Consider the following 25,434-nt stretch of genomic DNA (forward strand, 5'->3'; position numbering starts at 1 on the left):
CTTAAATCTGCTTGAAAAGGTCAGGGTGGGCTTCCAGGAATAGGCAGCATTTAAGGATGAATTTTTTCAGATGAGTAGGAGTTTGCTAGGCAGAACAGTGGGATTGGGAGGGCATACCAGGCAGAGGGTTAATATCTAAAGCAATGTACCTTTTAATCTTTTGTAAGAAAAAAAAACGGCAACTGCAGATTTCCATTCTTTAGAAACGGGTAGGGTCAAGGGCTTACATTTATCTAGTTTTTGCTATAAGCCAAACAACCTCACTAAACTTTACCTAATGTTATCAGAACCTGTGTAATCAATCAACTGAACTGATTAACAAATATTTATTGAATATCTAACAATGTGCTGTATACTGTAGCAGACATTGAGCTGGTGTCAAAGGCAAATAAAGTGAGAGTTTTACCCTGTGTATCCACTTAATTTCATTTGATTGCAACTTTCTAGTCATTTGGGTCCATCCATTCATTATTCCTTCATCAACAAACACTAGATCAGGCAATATGCCTGGTATTGAACAGACTGAGTTGAATCGGATATGGTCCCTCTCTCTTCTTTTAAAGAAAAGAAAATCGGTGATGAGAGTATAATATGATAAATGCTAAGACAGAGGTAAACATAAACAGAGGGACCCGCCCTATTATGGGATAAAGAAAGGTTCCTGCCATGTGTGACATTTTAAAGTATGAGTAGCAGTTTTTTTTTTAATTTTTATTGTACTTTAAGTGAAAGTTTACAAACCAAGTGAGTCTCTCATAAAAAAACTTATATATACCTTGCTTTATATACTCCTAGCTGCTCTCCCTCTGATGAGACAACACACTCCTTCCCTCCACTGTCTATTTTCGTCTCCATCCGTCCAGCTTCTGACCCCCTCTGTCCTCTTATCTCCCCTCCAGACAGGAGCTGCCCATATAGTCTCATGTGTCTACTTGATCCAAGAAGCTCACTCTTCACCAATATCATTTTCTATCCCATAGTCCAGTCCAATGCCTGTCTGAAGAGTTGGCTTTGGGAATGGTTCCTATCTGGGGCTAACAGAAGGTCCGGGGACGATGACCTCTGGGGTCCTTCTAGTCTCAGTCAGAACATTAAGTCTGGTCTTTTTACAAGAATTTGAGGTCTGCATCCCACTGCTTTCCTGCTTCCTCAGGGGTTCACTGTTGTGTTCCCTGTCCGGGCAGTCATTGGTTGTAGCCGGGCACCGTCTAGTTCTTCTGGTCTCAGGATGATGTAGTCTGTGGTTTATGTGGCCTTTTCTGTCTCTTGGGCTCATAATTACCTTGTATCTTTGGTGTTCTTCGTTCTCCTTTGGTCCAGGTGGGTTGAGACCAATTGATGCATCTTAGATGGCCACTTGCTTGCATTTAAGACCTGAGGACACCTGATTGGGAGTTCTTTAGAAGAGAGAAAGGCGTTCCAGGCAGAGGGATCAGTGAGTGAAAATACAGAGGCATTAAACAGGACGAAGTGCTTGAGAAACGTCAAGCAATGTAGTATGTCTGGGACACAGAGTATGTATGGAGAGTAGAGGACATGAGGCCAGGGAGTAGGGGTCAGCAAGAATCAGATCATTCAAAGCCCTGTTTTTTAAGTTAAAAAGCTTGAATGTTATTTTGTACACAATAAAGATTTATTGAAGGACTTTGAACAGGGCAGTGACATGATGATCAGATCTATGTTTTAGAAATATTCTTCTGGCAGCAGTATAGAAGACAGATTGGAAGAAAGAGGATGAAATAGAAGGCTATCAGAATTGGTGAGGATCTGAAAAAAAGACAAACAGTGGAAGAGATACAAGTGGTATTCAGGAAATAGAACTAACAGAACCAGGAGATAAGAGAAAATATCTGGTAGAACTTGGAAGTTTCAGTCTTAGGTAGCTGGGTTTACTTAGAGAATACAGGAGGATACAGGGGAAGTTTCAGTCTTAGGTAGCTGGGTTTACTTAGAGAATACAGGAGGATACAGGGCAGGTTTGGGGGAAAAGATGGTTTCAGTTTTGGACTTATTTGGGATGGGGCATCCAAGAGGAGATGTCCAGTTGGGAGGTATTCAGTACTAGTCTGGAACTCACCAATTCAGCATTGGACATAGAGGTTGGAGAGTTATCTACATGTAAGTGGCAGTTTAAACCATGGATTCAGATAAGGTAACCAAAAAATCGTATATAGAGGAAGAGTAAAGGACAGGACAGAAACCTGGATAACACTGATATCTGAAAGTCTAGTGAATAAAAGGAGTGTGTAAAGGTTACTGTGCAAAGTGGCTACTGAGATAAGAATAAAACTAAGGAAAGGAGAATAAAAAAGTAAGAGAAGAATCTCAAGTGATTAGTTAGCAATGTCATTTGCCTCATAATAACCCAGTAATCAGCTTTGGCAATATGGAGGTTTTAGTGATCCTTAGTAATAACTAGTTCATCACTAAGTGGGTAGAAGCAGAAGCCAAATGACGATGAGTGGAAGAGTGAGTGAGAGGTGAGGAAATAGAATGTGAGTATGTAGATCTCTGTGTAAGAATCTTGGCTGTGAATAGGATAGAACAGAGGGGATGATGTCTAAAAGAGGTTATGAATATTTCAAGATGAGAGATTTGTGAAGCTTCTTGTGCTGAGAAGAAAGACACATTAAAGAAGATAAGGTTGGTGGTCCTCAAAAAGGTAAACATAGTAATACCTTGTGGCCCAGAAATTCCACTCCTAGGTGTATACGCAAGAGCTGTAAGGCTAATGGGAAAACCATGTTAAGGACATACAAAAAGATTATTTGAGAGCAATTAAGGGCCCAGCTGAGTGTAGGGACTTATTTTAAATGGCATTAATGGAAGCATTCTAGATAAGCCTAAACAGCTGTTTAGGCTTATCTAGAATTGGAATTTGTAGGTAAAATATGACAAGAAAGACCAGAAAGTTGAAATAAATGAGAAGAGAAGAGTTGATGGGACAAACCATGGAGTCTAGGCTGAATAAGGAATGAAGAGAAGCCAGTAGGAACCTAGCAGGTTGAGAGGACCAGAAATGAAAGCTGGAGGAGGTAAGAAGATGAGTATCCTATGAAAATATAACATATGGTAGTCAGAGTGAGATGTTGGGAGTAAGCTTTCATAGGTAGAGTGAGAACTTCTAGGTGGACTTCTTCTAACTTCAAGAACCAGTTTGTGGCCATGGATACAGGAAGCTCATGTGTAGTGGAGGTAACGATCAGAGAAGCTAACTGAGTTTGAGTTAGTTAAGGAACTTGCTAAACCAGTGCATGGGCACCAAAGATACTTAAGGATGATGATAAGCCTATATAGAAGGGAAGACTTTGAGGCAGGAATCAAATTCTTCAGAGAATGTAAGGAAGTGATTGGTCGAAGACAACATTAAAGAAGGGAAAGGTAGTATAAACTGAATGGCATGACCCATAATGGAAGTGTTTTTAAGAGGATGAAAGGAGTGGTAGTTTGGAAGCAGCAGTAGGAGCAAGGAGAATGCTGCTCACCTCTCCCCTGTTTTAGGATAATAATACATGAAGAGTGGAATAATGAGCATTCTCCACTTGTTTTGGGCCCCCAGAAGAGATAGTAAACCAGTCGTCAATTAAATCAGCGGGTAGAACGTTCAGTGTAGAAGCTGAGGATGCCATGCTTTTTTCTAGTGGAATAGTTTCCAGCAGATGGTAGGGTTGACAAAACGGGCATCATGGGGGAGGAAACATTGAACAGTTCTGGGATAAAGTTATTTGTTCATTTAATAAATGTTCATTAAATACCTATTTTGTACTATGCATACAGAGCTTACAGTCTAGAATTGTGCTGTTCAATACAGTAGCCACTAGTCACATGTGGCTATTTAAATTTAATTAAAATTAAATTTAAAAAATCAGTTCTTCAATCGCATTAGCTACATTTCAGGTGGTTAATAATTAGTTACTGCTGTATTGGACAGCACAAATATAGAACATTTCCATCACTGCAGAAACTTCTATTGGACAGTATTGCTCTGGAGGCTTACAGTCTGGATGATAGTGAAGGATACCAGTGTCTAAGAGGTTTGGTGGGATTAATTAGCTTTGAAATTCTGTCCAGCATTTTGGCGTGAGGTGTTTCCTTGACAATGCCATCAGAGATAAAAGGTATTATAGCCAAAAAGTGAAATGCCTGATGCTAACCAGTTTCTTTTTTTTTACCTTTATTTGCATCTCTCCGGTGTGGCCACCTGGATGGGGACTCCAAAGAAGTGTCCCCTATCTTCACCAAGTTCCTCGGCTGTATCTGGCAATTAACGGAAATTTCCGTGTGTCTTTGAGTTTAATGAAAATTTCCTCCTACAGATCCATGACCATGTTTTCTCCTGCCAGTTTGGGAACTTCCTTGGAAATTGCCAGAAGGATCGGGAAGAGCTGAGGTGAATTTAGTTTGTGAGAAAACACTGAATAGAGAGAGGGGTCCGTGAAAAAGGAATGTCCCTACTACTCTGAATTTGGAACATCAGTTCAGGAAAGAGGAGATGACAGCAATAAAAAGAACTTTTGGAGCATAAAGCATTCAGTGTTTGCACAGGGATCTCTCAGAACCTTAGATTCCTCATCTGTAAAACAGGGACAATAATACCTACTTTTCAGAACAATCATGAGGCATCAATAAAACAATGGATGTGCAAGTACTTTTTAAAGAATTGCTCTGCAGGTATGAGCAGTCATTATCTTACAGCCCTTTATCACTTGTATCAGAGATCAGAAACGCTACACATGGGCTGAGCTGAGCCCAACAGACATGTTTTGTTTAGTCAGTGGAGTATTTTTTTAAACTGTGGATTAGTTGCTAATATTTACATATCAACAGAATCATATAAAAATTCATTTATTTTATGATTTTTACCTAAATAGAAAAGGCGCGGTGTCAAGATATTCTCCTGAATAATCAGGCATTCTGGCAACACAGGACCTATATTTTCATATGATAGTAATTAGAGTTGAATAACAGCTGCTCCATTTGGATGAAACACCATAGTCCTCACCACTCCCTATAGTTTATACTCATCCCACTTCTAATGTTATCTGCACAGTTCCTATAGGCAGTTGAATTTGTACCTGACTTAAACTCTACACAAATCCCTACAATACACAAAATGTCAATACATTTTGAGATTTACAAGATAGATCACCTGTGAGCTGTAGTCTTCTTATTTTATTGTTGATGTTGTTGTTAGGTGCTATCGAGTCGGTTCCAACTCACTGTGACCCTATGCGCAACAGAACAAAACACTGCCCAGTCCCGCGCCATCCTCACAATCATTGCCATGTTTCAGCCCATTGTTGCAGCCACTATGTCAATCCATCTCATTGAGGGTCTTCCTCTTTTTTGCTCACCTTGTGCTTTACCAAGCATGATGTCCTTCTCCAGGGACTGTTCCCACCTGATAACATGTCTGAAGTACATGGGACTAAGTATCACCATCAGTCTTGGAAGAAGTACAGCCAGAATCCTCCTTAGAAGCAAGGATGGCGAGACTCCTTGGTTTAGAGACAGAGAAAAAGAAATATACAGGAAAGTAGCTATTTCGCAGCCCACTCCTGTTTAACATCTGTTGGTTGAGTTAACATAAGTTCTTCGGCCCCCTTATGATACAGCCTGGGTGACAGTACCTCTCTGTGATTCTGTTTCCTTGTCAACATGGAGAACAGTGATGACTCTTTCTGCTGTAACGTTTGTATTTCCTTGGTAACTTGCTTGTATTTCCTTGGTAACTTGCATGCACATTTCACTTTCTTTTTGCAACTAGGCCTTTCTCCCCCACCACTTGCTTCCCTAGACATTAATACCCAAGACCTTGTCCATATTACTTATTCCCCCTTTTAAAATGAAACTAATATATTCAGGACCCATTTCTCACACAAATATGAATGTCCACGTAAAAGTACAAAAGTTGAGTAATGATTACTTAACACATGCAGAAACACCATTCATTCATGAGAGAAAAAGCATGAACTTTGAAGTAAGACAGACCTGGATTCCAACTTTTTTGGCTCTGCCACCTACCAGCTATGTGACCTTTAGCTAATTAATTTTTTAAGACTCATTTTCTCATTGATAATTTGGAGATAAAACACCTCACAGGGTTTTCTTATGAAAATTTACTAAGCTATTCTAGGTAAAGAGTCCAGAACAGTGTTTGACGTATAGTAAACACTCAGTAACTGTCACCCTACCTGTACAAGATTTTTTGTTTTTTCTATTGATAACCACAACAGATGAGAGAAATGAATACACAGGGCCTTTGGCCCCACTAAAATATTCTGAGGATTGTAAAAGTTACAAAATGGGTATGGGTCCTGCCATCCATACAACCGTTTTTGTTCTCCTTCAGCTTTCTTCAACACACTGTATGCAAATAACCTTCCTATGCATGGTTGCACAACAGCTCTCACTGGGGACCAGTGGATCCTAGGCTTTTTGGGTTGTTGACTAAAGGCTTCCTTGCTGTGAACAGGTTTCAACTAAGGTACAAGAATCAGCCCTGCAATATAATTATCACAATCTTTAGCCGCCCACCTGGGATAACTCATGGATATTTGCTAGTATAAATTGCCCATTGCCTTTCACTGTCTTATACCTTCTGAGGGGAGGGGAAGCTGATTTTAGATAAAATTATGTGTTGTTGTGAGGTGCCGTTGAGTCGGTTCCGACTCATAGCGACTCTATGCACAACAGAACGAAACACTGCCCGGTCCTGTACCATCCTTGCAGTTGTTGTTATGCTTGAGTTCATTGTTGCAGCCACTGTGTCAATCCACCTCGTTGAGGGTCTTCCTGTTTTCCGCTGACCCTGTACTCTGCACTCTGCCAAGCATGATGTCCTTCTCCAGGGACTAATCCCTCCTGACAACATGTCCAAAGTATGTAAGACGCAGTGTCGCCATCCTTGCCTCTAAGGAGCATTCTGGCCACACTTCTTCAAAGACAGATTTGTTTGTTCTTTTGGCAGTCCATGGTATATTCAATATTCTTCGCCAACACCACAATTCAAAGGCGTCAACTCTTCTTCGGTCTTCCTTATTCATTGTCCAGTTTTCACATGCATATGATGTGATTGAAAATACCATAGCTTGGGTCAGGCGCACCTTAGTCTTCAGGGTAACATCTTTGCTCTTCAACACTTCGAAGAGGTTCTTTGCAGCAGATTTACCCAATGCAATGTGTCTTTTGATTTCTTGACTGCTGCTTCCATGGGTGTTGATTGTGGATCCAAGTAAAATGAAATCCTTGACAACCTCAATCTGTTCTCCGTTTATCATGATGTTACTCGTTGGTCCAGTTGTGAGGATTTTTATTTTCTTTATGTTGAGGTGCAATCCATACTGAAGGCTGTGGTCTTTGATCTTCATTAGTCCTCTTCACTTTCAGCAAGCAAGGTTGTGTCATCTGCATAACGCAGGTTGTTAATGAGTCTTTCTCCAATCCTGATGCCCTGCTCTTCTTCTTATAGTCCAGCTTCTCATATTATTTGTTCAGCATACAGATTAAATAGGTATGGTGAAAAAATACAACCCTGATGCACAACTTTCCTGACTTTAAAACAATCAGTATCCTCTTGTTCTGACCAAACAACTGCCTCTTGATCTAGGTAAAGGTTCCTCATGAGCACAGTTAAGTGTTCTGGAATTCCCATTCTTTGCAGTGTTATCCATAGTTTGTTATGATCCACACAGTCAAATGCCTTTGCATAGTCAATAAAACACAGGTAAAAATCCTTCTCGACAGCACTGGCTGCGTTGTGAAACATCCTTCTGGTATTCTCTGCTTTCAGCCAGGATCCATCTGACATCAGCAATGATACCCTTGGTTCCACATCCTCTTCTGAATCCAGCCTGAATTTCTGGCAGTTCCCTGTCAATATACTGCTGCAGCTGTTTTGGAGTGATCTTCAGCAAAATTTTGCTTGCATGTGATATTAATGGTATTGTCCTATAATTTCCACATTCAGTTGGATCACCTTTCTTGGGAATAGGCATAAATATGGATCTCTTCCAGTCAGTTGGCCAGGAAGCTGTCTTCCATATTTCTTGGCATAGAGGAGTGAGCACTTCCAGCACTGCATCTGTTTGTTGAAACATCTCAATTGATATTGCATCAATTCCTGGAGCCTTGTTTTTCGCCAGTGCCTTCAGAGCAGCTTGGACTTCTTCCTTCAGTACCATCGGTTCCTGATCATATGCCACCTCTTGAAATGGTTGAATATTGACTAATTCTTTTTGGTATAATGACTCTGTGTATTCCTTCCATCTTCTTTTGATGCTTCCTGCGTTGTTTAATATTTTCCCCATAGCATCCTTCACTTTTGCAACTCGAGGCTTGAAGTTTTTCTTCAGTTCTTTCAACTTGAGAAATGCCGAGTGTGTTCTTCCCTTTTGGTTTTCCATCTCCATCTCTTTGCACTGTCATTATAATACTTTACTTTGTCTTCTCGAGCCGCCCTTTGAAATCTTCCGTTCAGTTCTTTTACTTCATCAATTCTTCCTTTTGCTTTAGCTGCTTGACACTCAAGAGCAAGTTTCAGAGTCTCCTCTGACATCCATCTTGGTCTTTTCTTTCTTTCCTGTCTTTTCAGTGACCTCTTGCATTCTTCATGGATGATGTCCTTGATGTCATTTCACAGCTCGTCTGGTCTTCAGTCACCAGTGTTCAATGCATCAAATCTATTCTTGAGATGGTCTCTAAATTCAGGTGGGATATACTCAAGGTCATATTTTGGCTCTCGTGGACTTGCTCTGATTTTCTTCAGTTTCAGCTTGAACTTGCATGTGAGCAATTGATGGACTGTTCCACAGTCAGCCCCTGGCCTTGTTCTGACTGATGATATTGAGCTTTTCCATAGTATCTTTCCACAGATGTAGTCAATTTGATTTCTGCGTGTTCCATCTGGCAAGGTCCATATGTATAGTCGCCGTTTATGTTGGTGAAAGAAGGTATTTGCAATGAAGAAGTCGTTGGTCTTGCAAAATTCTATCATTTGATCTCTGGCATTGTTTCTATCACCAAGGTCATATTTTCCAACTACTGGTCTTTCTTCTTTGTTTCCAACTTTTGCATTCCAATCGCCAGTAATTATCAATGCATCTTGATTGCATGTTTGATCGATTTCAGACTGCAGCAGCTGATAAAAATCTTCTATTTCTTCATCTTTGGCCCTAGTGGTTGGTGCGTAAATTTGAATAATAGTCGTATTAACTGGTCTACCTTGTAGGCGTATGGATATCATCCTATCACTGACAGCGTTGTACTTCAAGACAGATCTTGAAACGTTCTTTTTGGGGATGAATGCAACACCATTCCTCTTCGAGTTGTCATTCCCAGCATAGTAGACTATATGATTGTCTGGTTCAAAATGGCCAATACTAGTCCATTTTAGCTCACTGATGCCTAGGATATCGATGTTTACGTGTTCCATTTCATTTTTGACGATTTCCAATTTCCCTAGACTCATACTTTGTACATTCCAGGTTCCAATTATTAATGGATGTTTGCAGCTGTTTCTTCTTATTTTGAGTCATGCAACATCAGCAAATGAAGGTCCTGAAAGCTTTACTCCATCCACGTCATTAAGGTTGACTCTACTTTGAGGAGGCAGCTCTTCCCCAGTCATCTTTTGAGTGCCTTCCAACCTGGAGGGCACATCTTCCAGCCCTATATCAGACAGTGTTCCACTGCTATTCATAAGGTTTTCACTGGCTAATGCTTTTCAGAAGTAGACTGCCAGGTCCTTCTTCATAGCCTGTCTTAGTCTGGAAGCTTAGCTGAAACCTGTCCTCCGTGGTGACCCTGCTGGTATCTGAATACTGGTGTCATAGCTTCCAGCATCACAGCAACACACAAGCCCCCACAATATGACAAACTGACAGACACGTGGGGGAAAATTATATGTAGATAGCCAGAAATTTACCCTGTGGAATTCTTGTCTCTTAACCTTCTACATATTCTTTAAATATATTTAAAAACAATTCCAGAATTTTTAAAACTGGAAACGTCATCAGCTAATAGAATCCTACTTTTGGAAGAGATCTTAGAGATCACATTGTACAGATGAGGAAGCAGGCCCAGAAAGAGGGAGGGACTTTCCCAATATCATACAGCTACTCCACAGCACAGACTAGACCTAGAATCTCCTGCTTTTCAATATGGAACTCTCTTTAACCTCATATTCATTTTAAGCTTCCCTGGGTGACACAAATGGTTCGTGCTCAATTCTTAACCTCAGTGTTGATGGTTCAAATCCACCCAGGGGTACACAGAAGAAAAGGCCTGGCCATCTGCTTCCATTAAGCTTGCAGCCAAGAAAACCCTATGAAGCAGTTCTACTCTGTAATGCTGTGGTCACCATGAGTCAAATAGACCCTACAGCAACTAACAACAACAGCGTTCATTTTAAAGGTGGATAAATGGAAGCACAGAGAATTTGTTACTCTATTAATGCTCATTAGCCACTTATTTCCATTTTCCTTATCATATCCTATCCCCCTCTCTTGAGTTGGGTTACTTATTACTATACTAAAATTTGGCTGATTATCAAGTTCAGCAAGACTGTTAAGGTTACTTGCTTGCTGCTACTAATTTTTTGGCTTCTTTTTCTTTTCTAACAATATCTATGAGAAAACTCATTTCGTGTGGCCTTTTTTGGTTCAAAGGAAGCCAGACTTCAGGAACCGTCTCTATAAAGGCTTCGCTTTGTATGGGATGCTCAATCCTAGTACTGTGGTCTACAATATTCAGTGTTTCTAAACTGACCCCTTCTTTCTTACAGCAGGCCCCAGGGCCTCAGTTGCCTTGCTTCTTCTTAAACAGCTGCCACCATCTGCACAAGCATGGCTGTGGAGTAGGTTACTCTTTCCCCAGATCACCCATTCCTTGCTGCCTCTGAAAACAAGAACACAATCCTTTAGATTTTCAGGGCTTTGTTTGTTATTTGCTTAGGGGGAAATAAACAAGGAATAATTGATTTGTAGGAATATAACCAATCAGGATGCAGGTTGCCCCATTCCTTTATTCTTCCTCTTATCTTTCTCTTCTCCTTTTCCTTCCCTTTCCCCCTACAAAGAGAAAAAAAAAAGAAATAGAGAGTGCTGCTACTGTTTCCTACACTTTTCCAAACCTGCTGCAGGCTGCTGTTCTCAGTAACCACCACTGAATGAGTGAGTGCAAGACACCTGAGCCTGTCTTGCAGTCTGCTGATTCCAAGGCGGTTTTCATTCTATATTCTAAAAAGGGCTACGGATTACCTTGGAGACTCATGAGAGATGGTTGGAAGTGGGGATGAAGGGCTTAGGTCAGGGGGCAAGAATTCTAGAAGGTAAAAAAAAAATTGTGAACAATGATTGGGTTTTTGTGGTGGTGATAAAATACACATAACATAAAATACACCATTTTAACCATATTAAAGTGTACAATTCAGTGGCATTTAGTACATTCACAATGTTGTACAAGCATCACCACTATGTAGTTCCAGGATATGTTTGTCACCTGAAAAGGAAACTTCTTACACTTTAAACAGACACTCCCCATTTCTCCCTCACCCCAGGCCCCTAACAACCACTGATCTACTTTCTGTATTTATAGATAGGCATTCTCTGGACATTTCATATAAACAGAATTATGTAATATGTGACCTTTTGTGTCTGCTTGCTTTCACTTATCATAATGCTTTCACAGTTCATCCATGTTGTAGCATGTATCAATACTCCATTCCTTTTTTTGGCTGAATAATATTCCATGGTATGGATATATTGCATTTTGTTTATTCGGTCACCAATTGATGGACGTTTGGGTTGTTTCCTTCTTTTGACTATTGTGACTAGTAGTGTTATGAACATTCATATACAAGTTTTTTGTTTGAATACCGGTTTTCAAATCTTTTGGTATATACCTAGGAATAGAATTGTTGGGTCATGTGGTAATACTATGTTTAACTTACTGAGGGACTGCCATTTTCCACAAGCTGCAACATATTACATCCCCACTAACTGTGTATGAGGGTCCCGATTTCTCCACATCCTTACCAAGACTTATTTTCTTTTTTTTTAATAACCATTTCTAGTGGATGTTAAATGGTATCTCATTGTGGTTTCAGTTTGCATTTTCCTAATGATTAATGGTTCTGGGTGGTGCAAAGTGTAAATGTGCTTGGCTGCTAACTGAAAGGTTGGAGGTTTGAGTCTACCCAGAGGCACCTTGGAAGAAAGGTCTGAGGATCTATTTCTAAAACATAAGCATTGAAAACTCTTTGGAGCACAGCTCTACTCTGTCACACATGGGGTCGCCATGAGTCATGATTGAGTCAATGGCAACTGGTATGAATTATTGGTTAATGACTAATGATGTTGAGCATCTTTTCATGCTTATTGGCGATTTGTATATCTTCATTGGATAGTCAAGTCTATTCAAGTCCTTTGCCCATTTTTAATTGTTTTTTTGTTGTTGAGTTGTAGGAGCTCTTTATATATTCTAGGTTGTTGTTATTGTTGTTGTTAGTTGCCATCGAGTCGATTCCAACTCATGGTGACCGCATGTGTGCAGAGTAGAACTGCTCCCTAGGGTCTCTGTGATGGTTAACATTATATGTCAACTTGACTAGGCTGTGATTCTCAGTGGTTTGGCAGACACTATGCAGCCACCTTCCATTTTGTGGTCTGATGTGAGCAGCCAGGCAGTTGAAAGGGGAGTATCCTTGGGGCTGTTGCCTGCCTCCAGTATATAAAAGGATGTTATGGCAAAGCACTCTCTCTCAATCCTGTACTCTTCTTGTCACCACCTCTGGTTCTTGGGACATAAGCCTGCAGAAGTCTCCAGCCTGCCAGCTGACCTGCAGATCTTGGATTTGCCAGCCACTGCAACTCCGTGAGTCAGCAGAGGTCTCCAGCCTGCCACTAGACCCACAGATTTGGGACTTGCCAGCACGCACAATTGTGTGAGCCATTTCCTTGAAGTAAGCCTCTCTATACATATTTATATAAATGTTTCACTGGTTTTGCTCCCACTAGAAAGAGAACCCAGACTAAGACAGTTTTCAAGGCTCTGACCTTTCAGAACCAGATCAGCAGGCCCGTCTTCTCAAGGTGCCTCTGGATGGGTTCAAACCACCAACCTTTCCACTGATAGTTGCATGCTTAACTGTTTGCACCACTGAGGCAGCCTATGTTCTGGGTAAAAAAGCAAACCTTTATTAGATATTCTGGTTAGTAAACCCTTAATAGATATTTTCCTTCATTTTGTGGGTTGTCTTTTGACCCTCTCAATAGTGTTCTGTGATTCCTGAAAGTTTTTAATTTTGATGTTTGATGAGGTTCAAATTATCTATTTTATCTTTTGTTAATTGTGCTTTAGGTGCCATGTCTAATAAACCATTGCCAAATCCAAGGTCATGAAGATTTACCTTTATGTTTTCTTGTAAGAGTTTTATTATTTTAACTTATATTTAGGTTTTTGATCCATTTTCACTTAATTTTTGTATCTAGTCTTGGGTAAGCATCTAATTACATTCTTTTGCATGTGGATACTCATTTGTCCCAGCACAATTTATTGAAGAAATTATTTTTTCCCCATTGCATGGATTTGGCATCCAAACAACTGGCCATAGATGTTTGGGTTTATTTCTGAACTCTCAATTCTATTCCACTGTTTTATAAGTCTATCCTCATGCTAATACCAAAGGAGCAGTGATGGCACAATGGTTAAGCATTCAGCTGCTGTTTGAAAGGTTGGCAGTTTGAACCCACCCAGTGGCTCCGTAGAAGAAAGACATGGCAGTCTGCTCCTATAAATATTACAGCCTAGAAAACCCTATGGGGTAGCTCTACTCTGTCACATGGAGCTTCTATGAGTTGGAATTGACTCAATGGCACACAACAACAACATGTTGAATACTACTGTTTTGAATACTGTAGCTTGGTAGTCTAAGTTTTGAAAACAGGAAATGTGAATTCTCCACTATTCTTTTTTGGCAGTTTTGGCTATTTGGGGTCCCTTGCAAATCAATATGAATTTTTAGGATAAATTTTTCAATTTCTGCAAAAAAGACCAATTTTGATAGGGATTGCTTTGAATCTTTAGATTGGTTTGAAGGGTATTGACATCATAACAATATTAAGTCTTTCAGTCCATGAACATGGGATATCATCCCATTTATTTAGCTGTTATTTAATTTGTTTCCGTAATGTTTTGTAGTTTCCATGTACCAACCTTAAACCCCCTTGGTTAAATTTATTTCTAAGTATTTTATTCTTTTGATGCTATTGTAAATGGAATTGCTTTCTTAATTTTTTTTTATATTTTTCATTGTTGATGTATAGAAACAACTGATTTTTGTGTGTTGATCTCATACCCTGCAATGTTGCTGAATTCATTTATTAGCTTGAGTAGTTTTCTTTGGGATTATATTTATATATATATATACACATGTCATCTGCAAGTAAAGGTAGTTTTACTTCTTTCTTTCCAATTTATGTTACTTTTATTTCTTTCTCTTGCCCAATTGTTCTGGTTAGAACTTCCTAGTACAATATTATATGAGCTTTAATAGATAGTGCCTTTCAAGGAATTGGTCCATTTCATCTGTTATCAAATGCATGCATAGAGTTGCTCATAATATTCCTTTATTGTTTTTTTTTAATTTCCATGGGTTCCATATCATTTCTGATATCAGTAATTTGTGCCTTCCCTCTCTTTTTCTAGGTTAGCTGGGCTAGAAGTTTATCAATTTAATTGATCATGTCAAAGGATCAGCTTTTGTTTTTCTGGGCTTTCCCTATTAGTTTTCTATTTTAATTTCATTGTTTTGGGCTCTAATTTTTATAATTTCTTATTGTCTGCTTACTTTGGATTTAATTTGCTCTTTTTTGAGTTTCCTAAGGTGGAAATTTAAATGATTGATTTTAGACCTTTCTTTCCTCTTTTTCCAATATGTGCATCCAGTGCTATAAATTTTCCTCTAAGCCCTGCCTTTACTGCATCCCACAAATTTTGATAAGTTGTATGTTCACTTTCATTAAAATATTTTTAAATCTCTCTTGGGACTTCTTCTTTTACTATGTGATATTTCAAAGTGAGTTGTTTAATCTCCAATATTTTGGGATTTTGTAGCTGTCTTTCTGTTATGGATTTCTATTTTAATTCCATTGTGGTCTGAGAACATAGCTTGTGTGATTTCTATTCTTTTAAATTTGTTAAGGTGTGTTTTATGGCCTAGGATGTGGTCTATTGGTGAATGTTCCATGGGAGCTTGAGATGAGTGTGTATTCTGCTGTGGTTGGATAAAGTGTTCTGTAATTGTCAATTAGATTCAGTTGATTGATGGTGCTGTTCAGTTTGACTATATTATTACTGATTTTCTGCTTGCCGGATCTGTCAATTACTAATAGAGGGGTTTTGAAGTCTCCAACCATAATAGTGGATTTGTGTATTTCTCCTTGCAATTCTATGAGTATTGGCCTCATGTATTTTGATGCTTTTTAGCTAGGCACACATATATTAATGATTGTTATGTCTTCTTAGATAATTGACCCCTTTATCATTATGTAATACCCCTATTTATCCCTTGTAATTTGCCTTGCTTTGAAGTCTGCTTTGTCTAAAATCCAGGCTGCTTTGGATTACGGTTTGCATGCTTTATCTTTCTCTATCCCTTTACTTTTTTAAAAAATTGTTGTAAATATATACATAACAAAACATTTGCCATTTCAACCATTTGTAAGTGTACAGTTCAGTGACGTTAATTATGTTCACCATGTTGTATAACCATCACCACAAATTTTTTCATCATCCTTAACAGAAATTCGATACCCCTTAAGCAATAACTCTAACTTGCCCCTGGTAACCACTAATACATTTTGTTCCCTATGCGTTTGACTATTCTAGATATTTCATATAAGTTGAATATTTGTCCTTTTGTGTCTGACTTATTTCAGTCAGCATAATGTTTTCGAGGTTAATCTGCAGTATCATGTATCAGAACTTCATTTCTCTTTATGGCTGAATAATATTCCATTGTGTGTATGTACCGCATTTTGTTTATCCGTTCATCTTGGCTATTGCAAATGATGCTGCGATGAACAGTGATGTAAAAGTGTCTGAATCCCTGCTTTCAAGTGTTTGTTTATACCTAGGACTGGAATTGCTGGGTCATATGGTAATTCTTTGTTTACTTTTTTGAAAAACCAACAAACTGTTTTCCACAGTGGCTACACTATTTTAAATTCCCATCAGCAATGCAGTGGGGTTTCAGTTTCTCTACATCCTTGCCAACACTTGTTGCCTTCCATTTTTCTGATAATAGCCATCCTAGTGAGTGGGAAATGATATCTCATTGTGGTTTTGATTTGCATTTCTGTAATGAATAATGACATCAAACATCTCATCATGTGTTTATTGGTCATCTGTATATCTTCTTTGGTGAAATCCCTACTCAGCTCCTTTGCCCATTTTTTTTTATTGTTGAAATTATACACAGCAAAATATACCAATTCAATAATTTCTGCATGTACAATTCAGTGACATTGATTACAGTACTCTTCAAGTTGTGCAACCAATTTTGCTATCCTTTTCCAAATTGTTCCTTCACCATTATCATGAACTCCCTGCTCCCTAAGCTTCTTATGTAAAATTTCGAGTTGCTATTGTCAATTTTATACCTATAGGTAGTCCTTCAAAAGAGCATGATGTTCAAGCAAGCATTCTTTACTAAATAAGCTAACTACTTTTTGGTCTAAAGAAGTCTTCAGGGGATATTTTTGCTTTAAGATTCAAGGTTTAAAGATTGTCTCAGGGCAGCAGGTTTGAGGGTTCATCCAGCATCTGTGGCTCCAGAAGGTCTGGATTCTATGAGCTTTTGGAATTCTGGTCACATTTTCCCCCTTTTGATTAAGATTCTCCTATAGAATCTTTGATCAAAATGTTAAGAAATGGTAGCTGGCCACCATCCAGTTCTGGTCTCATGGCAAAAAAGGCATTTGTTCATGGAAATGATTAGCACACATTCCATTTCCTCCTCTTATTCCTGACTCTTCATCTTCCTCTACTGCTTCAGGTGAGTAGAGACCAACTGTTATACCTTGGATGGCCACTTACAAGCTTATAAAACCCCAGGCACTACACAACAAACAGGGAGGTAGAACAGAAGCACTAAAAATGATATTAGGCTAATTACCTGAGATGTCCCATGAAACCATGAACCTAAACTGCCAAACCAAGAATCCAAGCACCATGAGGTGTTTGGTTGTACATTACTCAGCAACTGCTCTTTTTTTTAATATCCATCACACAACATTTGTCAATTCAACTTTTTACAGGTACACAATTGTGATGGTTAATATTGTATGTCAACTTGGCTGGGCCATGATTCTCACTGTTTATATGTGATCACTCCCATGATGGAATCTGCTGTGAGTAGCCAATCAATTGAAAGGGAATTTCCTTGGAGGTGTGGCCTGCATCCAAATATTAGCAGATGTTCTGGTTTTTTGCTCACTCTGGATCCTGCAACTGCCTCCTGTTTGTCTGACCTCCGGCTCTTGGGGCTTGAGCTATCAGCTTATCTGCAGATCTTGGAATTCATTGATTTTCACAGCCCGAGAGCAGGAACCCTGCTCTGTGAACTGCCGATCTTGGGTTTGCCAGCCCTGGCGGCTACATGAATCAAGAGAAGCCTCTATCCAGATCCACGGACTTGGGAAGTTCCAGCCTCTACAATCACATGAGCCATGTCCTTGATATAAATCTCTCTCTATGTATATTTATTCATAGGTTTGCACTGGCTAATACTTCTCAGAAGTAGACTGCCAGGTCCTTCTTCCTATACACATGGACCTTGCCAGATGGAACACACAGAAATCAAATTGACTACATCTGTGGAAAGAGACGATGGAAAAGCTCAATATCATCAGTCAGAAAAGGCCAGGGGCTTACTGTGAAACAGACCATCAATTGCTCATATGCAAGTTCAAGCTAAAACTGAAGAAAATCAGAGCAAGTCCACGAGAGCCAAAATATGACCTTGAGTATATCCCACCTGAATTTAGAGACCATCTGAAGAATAGATTTGATGCATTGAACACTGGTGACTGAACACCAGACAAGTTGTGGAATGACATCAAGGACATCATACATGAAGAAAGCAAGAGGTCATTGAAAAGACAGGAAAGAAAGAAAAGACCAAGATGGATGTCAGAGGAGACTCTGAAACTTGATCTCTAACGTTGAGCAGCTAAAGCAAAAGGAAGAATTGATGAAGTAGAAGAACTGAACAGAAGATTTCAAAGGGCGGCTCGAGAAGACAAAGTAAAGCATTATAATGACGTGCAAAGAGCTGGAAATGGAAAACCAAAATGGAAGAACACGCTTGGTGTTTCTCAAGCTGAAAGAACTGAAGAAAAACTTCAAGCCTCGAGTTGCAAAAGTGAAGGATGCTATGGGGAAAATATTAAACAACGCAGGAAGCATCAAAAGAAGATGGAAGGAATACACAGAGTCATTATACCAAAAGGAATTAATCGATGTTCAACCATTTCAAGAGGTAGCGTATAATCAGGAACTGATGGTACTGAAGGAAGAAGTCCAAGCTGCTCTGAAGGCACTGGCGAACAACAAGGCTCCAGGAATTGATGGAATATCAATTGAGATGTTTCAACAAATGGATGCAGCACTGGAGGTGCTCACTCGTCTATGCCAAGAAATATGGAAGACAGCTTCCTGGCCAACTGACTGGAAGAGATCCATATTTATGCCTATTCCCTAGAAAGGTGATCCAACCGAATGTGGAAATTATAGAACAAAATCATTAATATCACATGCAAGCAAAATTTTGCTCAAGATCATTCAAAAACGGCTGCAGCAGTATATCGACAAAGAACTGCCAGAAATTCAGGCTGGTTTCAGAATAGGATGTGGAACCAGGGATATCATTGCTGATGTCAGATGGATCTTGGCTGAAAGCAGAGAACACCAGAAGGATGTTTACCTGTGTTTTATTGATTATGCAAAGACATTCAACTGTGTGGATGATAACAAATTATGGATAACATTGCGAAGAATGGGAATTCCAGAACACTTAATTGTGCTCATGAGGAACCTTTACATAGATCAAGAGGCAGTTGTTCGGTCAGAACAAGAGGATACTGATTGTTTTAAAGTCAGGAAAGGTGTGTGTCAGGGTTGTATTCTTTCACCATACCTATTCAACCTGTATGCTGAGCAAATAATCCGAGAAGCTGGACCATATGAAGGAGAACGGGGCATCAGGATTGGAGGAAGACTCATTAACAACCTGCGTTATGCAGATAACACAACCTTGCTTGCTGAAAGTGAAGAGGACTTGAAGCACTTACTAATGAAGATCAAAGACCACAGCCTTCAGTATGGATTGCACCTCAACATAAAGAAAACAAAAATGCTCACAACTGGACCAGTGAACAACATCATGATAAATGGAGAAAAGATTGAAGTTGTCAAGGCTTTCATTTTACTTGGATCCACAATCAACAGCCATGGAAGCAGCAGTCAAGAAATCAAAAGATGCATTGCATTGGGTAAATCTGCTGCAAAGGACCTGTTTATAGTGTTGAACAGCAAAGATGTCACCTTGAAGACTAAGGTGCACCTGACCCAAGCCATGGTATTTTCAATCGCATCATATGCATGTGAAAGCTGGACAGTGAATAAGGAAGACCAAAGAAGAACTTATGTCTTTGAATTGTGGTGTTGACGAAGAATATTAAATATACCATGGACTGCCAGAAGAACGAATAAATCTGTCTTGGAAGAAGTACAACCAGAATGCTCCTTAGAAGCAAGGATGGCAATAATGCATCTTACATACTTTGGACGTGTTGTCAGGAGAGATCAGTCTCTGGAGAAGGACATCATGCTTGGCAAAGTACAGCATCAGCAGAAAAGAGGAAGACCCTCAACGGGGTGGATTGACACCGTGGCTGTAACAATGAGCTCAAGCATAACAATGATTGTAAGGATGGCGCAGGACCGGGCAGTGTTTCGTTCTGTTGTGCATAGGGTCGCTATGAGTCGGAACCGACTCGACGGCACCTAACAACAATAACAACAACAACATATATATTTATAGGCTTTACTGGTTTTGCTTTTCTAGAGAACCCAGCCTAAGAGAACAACTTATTGACATCAATTATAGTAATTGCCTATGCAACAATTACCCTTAATGAATGCGAATTTTCCATCACCATAGATAGAAAATCAGTGCTCCATAAACAAAACCTCTCTTCCTCCCTCCACCCTGCCCCCAGTTATGACTAATAAGCTTTGGTGTGTGTAGTTGTGCCTATTCTTTTTATGTAAGTGAGGTCATACAATATTTGTCCTTTGGTGATTGACTTATTTCACTCAGCATAATGTCCTCAAACTTGATTCGTGTTGTAGGGTATATCAGGACTTCATTTCTATGTCTGGCTGAGTAGTTTTCCTTTCTATGTGTGTACAACATTTTGTTAATCCATTAATTTGCTGATGGGCATTTAGGTTGTTTCCACCTTTTGGCTATTGAGAATAGTGCTGCAATAAACATTGGTGTACATATGTCTTTTCATGTTACTACTTTCAAGTCTCTTGAGAATTTTCCTGGCAATGGGATTGCGGTGTCATATGGTAGTTCTATTTTTAATTTTTTGAGGAACCGCCAAAATGGCTGTTTCCCACAAGGGCTGTGCCATTTTGCATTACCAGCAGCAATGGACGAGAGCTTCAATTTTTCCACATCCTCGACAAGATTTGTTGTTTTCGTATTTTTAAATCTTAACTGTCCTATTGGGAGGGAAATGGTATCTCATTGTTGTTTCGATTTGTATATCTCTGATGGCTAAAGACGTGGAGCATCTTTTCATGTGTTTCTTTGCCAACTGAATGTCCTCTTTGGTGAAGTGTCTGTTCATGTCCTTTGCCCATTTTTGATTGTTATTTATTGTTTTGTTGTTAAGTTGTAGAAATTTTGTATATGTATATTATATATATATTTTTTATATTATATATTAGATCCTTATTGGATATACTATTCCCAAAGATTTTACTCCCAGTCTGTAGATTGTATTTTTACTCTTTTGATAAAGTCTTTTTATTGTACTTTAAATGAAGGTTAACAGAGCATATTAGTTTCTCATTAAACAATTAATACACACATTGTTTTCTGACATTGGTTGCCAACCCTATGACATTGTCAACACTCTCCCCTTCTCGACCTTGTGTTCCCCATTACCAGCTTTCCTGTCCCCTCCTGCCTTCTCTTCCTTGTCCCTAGGCTAGTGTGCCCATTTAGTCTTGTTTTGTTTTATGGGCCTGTCTAATCTTTGGATAAAGGCTGAACCTCAGGAGTGACTTCAGTACTGGGTTAAAAGGATGTCCAGGTGCCATACTCTCAGGGTTTCTCCAGTCTCTGTCAGACCAGTAAGTCTGGTCTTTGTTTTTTTTGTGAGTTAGAATTCTCTTCTACATTTTTCTCTAGCTTTATCTGGGGCCCTCAATTGTGATCCCTATCAGAGCAGTCAGTGGTAGTAACATCATCTACTTGTGGTGGACTTAGTCTGGTGGAGGCTGTGGTCATTGTGGTCCATTAGTCCTTTGGACTAATCTTTCCTTTGTGACTTTGGTTCCCTTCATTCTCCCTTGCTCCAGGTGGAGTAAGACCAATGGATTATCTTAGATGCCTGCTCACAAGCTCTTAAGATCCCAGACACTACTCATCAAAGTAGGATGTGGAACGTGTTCTTTATAAACTATGTTATCCAATTGAACTAAATGTCCCCCAAGACCATGGTCCCCAGTCCAGTAATTTGGTCCCTCAGGGAGTTTGGATGTATTTATGAAGCTTCCATGACCTTGCTTTGGTCCAGTTGTTCTGACTTCCTCAGTATTGTGTACTGCCTTACCCTTTATCAAAGTTACCACTTATATATTGTCTAGTTAGTGTTTTTATCTCCCCACCTTTCTCATCCATAGTAACCATCAAAGATTGTTTCTTTCTGTGTGTAAACCTTTTCATGCATTTTTATAATAGTGCTCTCATACAGTACTTGTCCTTTTGTGATTGACTTATTTTTCTCAGCATAATACCCTCCAGATTCATCCATGTTGTAAGATGTTTTGCAGATTCATCATTGTTCTTTATTGTTGCATAGTATTCCATTGTGTATATGTACCATAGTTTGTTTATCCATTCATCTGTTGATGGGCTCTTAGGGTGTTTCCATCTTTTTGCTATTGTGAATAATGCTGCAGTGAACATGGGTCTGCGTGTGTCTATTCAAGTGATGGCTCTTATTTCTCTAGGATATATTCCTACGAGTGGTATGGCTGGATCATATGGTATTTCTATTTCTAGCTTTCTAAGGAAGCACCATGTCGTTTTCCAAAATTGTTGTACCATTCTACCTTCCCACCAGCAGTGAATAAAAGTTCCAATCTCCTTGCAGCCTCTCCAACATTTGTTTTTTTTTGTTTTGTTTCATTTTGTCTTTTTGATTAATGCCAGTAATGTTGAGGTGATATGGTATCTCTTTGTAGTTTTGAGTTGCATTTCTCTAATGGCTAGTGATCATGTGTTTGTTAGCCACCTGAATGTCTCCTTTGGTGAAGTGTCTGTTCATATCCTTTGTCTATTTTTTAACTGGATTTTTTGCCTTTTTTTGTAGAGGTGTTGGATTTTCCAGTAGATTTTAGAGATTAAACCTTTGTCAGATTTGTTATAGCCAAGAATTTTTTCCAAGTCTGTAGGCTTTCTTTTTACTCTTTTGGTGAAGTATTTTGATGAGCAGAAGTGTTTAGTTTTTAGAAGATCCCATTTATCTAGTTTATCTTCTGGTGTTTGTATAGTGTTAGTTGTCATGGGTTGAATTATGTCCCACAAAAATGTGTGTATCAATTTGGCTGGGCCATGATTTCCTGTATTGTGTCATTGTCCACCATTTTGTCTTCTGATGTGATTTTCCTATGTGTTGTAAATCCTGCCTTTATGGTATTAATGAGGGTGGATGGGCCACACTTTTGTTGATGAGGCAGGACTCAATCTACAGGTTTGGCTTGTGTCTTGAGCCAGTTTCTTTTGAGATATAAAAGAGAGAAGTGAGCAGAGAGACGGGAGACCTCATACCACCAAGCAAGCAGTGCTGGAAGCAGAGCACATCCTTTGGACTTGGGATTCCTGTGTGGAGAAGCTCCTACTCTAGGGGAAGATTGATGAGAAACACGTTTCTCCAGAGCTGACAGAGAGGAAGCCTTCCCCTGGAGCTGATGCCCTGAATTGGGACTTCTAGCCTACTTTACTGTGAGGAAATAAATTTCTCTTTGTTAAAGCCACCCACTGGTGGTATTTCCGTTATAGCAGCACTAGATGACTAAGAACATTAGTTATGCTTTGTATCCTATTTATGCCGTGTATTAGGGCCTCTAGTGTTGAGCCTATTTTTTCTTTCATGATCTTTATAGTTTTTGATATTCGTCTTTGATCCATTTTGAATTAGGTTTTGTGTATGGTGTGAAGTACAGGTCCTGTTTCATTATTTTACAGATAGACATCCAGTTTTACCTGCACCATTTGTTAAACAGACTGTCTTTTCCCCATTTAATGGACTTTGGGCCTTTGTCAAAGATCAGGTGACCATAGTTGGATGGATTTACATCTGGGTTCTCGATTCTGTTCCATTGGTCAGTGTGTCTCATACCAGTACCTGGCTGTTTTGACTACCGTAGCTGTATAGTAGATTCTGAGGTCAGGTAGTGTGAGTCCTACTGTATTCTTTTTCTTCAGTAGCGCTTTACTTATCCAGGTCCTTTCCTTTCCATGTAAAGTTAATGAATAGTTTTTCCATCTCATTAAAGAATGCTGTTGAGGTTTAGATCAGGATCACATCGTATTTGTAGATTGCTTTGGGTAGAATTGACATTTTCACAATGTTGAGACTACCTATCATTGAGCATGGTATATTTTCCCATTTATGTAGGTCTCGTTTAGTTTCTTGGAGTAGTGTTTTGTAGTTTTCTTTGTATAGGTCTTTTACGTCCCTGGTTAGATTTATTTCTAAATATTTTTTTAAGGGCTGTTGTAAATGGTATTGTTTTTCTGATTTCCTTTTTATAGTTTTCTTTATTGGTTTTATCAGGAAACCAACTGATTTTTGTATGTTTATCTTGTATACTGCTACTCTGCTGAATCTTTCTATTACTTTCAGTAGTTTTCTTGTGAAGTCTTTTGGGCTCTCTAGGTAGAGTATCATATCATCCACAAATAGGGATAGTTTTATTTCTTCCTTACCAGTTTGGATGCCTTTTGTTTCTTTTTCTTGCCTTATTGCTGTAGCTAGGACTTCTAGCACGGTGTTAAGTAAGAGTAGTGATAAAGGGCATCTTTGTCTTGTTCCTTTTCTCAGGGGGAATGTTTTCAGCCTCTCTCGTTTAGGAATGATGTTGGCTTTTCTTTTTGTATAAAAAACCAACAAAAAAAATCAAACCCATTACCATCAAGTCAATTCCAACTCATAGTGACCCTATAGAACAGAGTAGAACTGCCCTATAGGATTTCTAAGGGGCAGCTGGAGGCCTCAAACTGTTGGTCTTTTGGTTAGCAGCCAAACTCTTAACCACCTCACCACCAGGGCCTCTGGTTTTGTATATATGCCCTTTATTATGATGAGAAATTTCCCTTCTATACTTATTGAGAGTTTTTACTTTTGTTAAAGTCTGTAGATGAACATGGAAACCCTGGTGGTGTAGTGGTTAAGAGCTATGTCTGCTAACCAAAAGACTGGCCATTCAAATCCACCAGGTGCTCCTTGGAAACCCTATGGCACAGTTGTGCTCTGTCCTATGGGGTCACTATGAGTCAGAATCTACTCAATGGCAATGGTTGTTATTTTGGTTTTTTTTGGTTTAGATGAACATAAATATATAATTTTATGAGATCCCAATTATCTATTTGGTTTACTGCTGCTCGTGCATTCATTGTTGGGTTTGATAATCTATCATTGAAAAAAATTAGGCCCCATAAGTTCTCCCCTATATTTTCTTCCAAGAACTTAATGATATTAGGTATAAGATTTTTTTTTTATAAGATTTAGGTCCTTGATCCATTTTGAATTAGTTTTGTGTATAGTGAGAAGTTAGATCTTCCTTCATTGTTCTGCATACAGAAGTCCAATTTTGCCAGGACCATTGGTTGAAAAGACTGTCCCTTCTCAGAGAATGATCTTGGCACCTGTCTAAGTCATCTGGTGCTGATGTAACAGAAATACCACAAGTGGATGGCTTTAACAAAGAGAAGTTTATTCTCTCGCATTCCAGTAGGCTACAACTCCGAATTCAGGATGCCAGCTCCAGGGGAAGGCTTTCCTTTCTGTAGGCCCTGGAGGAAAGGTCATTCTCATCAGTCTTCCCTTGATCTGGAAGCATCTCAGC

The 25,434-nt window shown here is 39.2% G+C and overlaps 1 protein-coding gene across 1 annotated transcript in view; it reads left to right on the forward strand.

Moving 5' to 3' along the window:
* The window catches only part of MTMR8 (myotubularin related protein 8), a 154,255-nt gene that overhangs the window by 64,232 nt on the left and 64,589 nt on the right, over window positions 1-25,434 (forward strand). The window contains 3 exon segments of the mRNA XM_064278442.1: window positions 4,190-4,272; window positions 4,274-4,391; window positions 10,624-10,751. Of these exon segments, the coding sequence (XP_064134512.1) occupies window positions 4,190-4,272; window positions 4,274-4,391; window positions 10,624-10,751 (329 nt within the window).

This window comes from Loxodonta africana, chromosome X (genome assembly GCF_030014295.1).
Source record: "Loxodonta africana isolate mLoxAfr1 chromosome X, mLoxAfr1.hap2, whole genome shotgun sequence".
NCBI classification, from domain to species: Eukaryota; Metazoa; Chordata; class Mammalia; order Proboscidea; family Elephantidae; genus Loxodonta; species Loxodonta africana.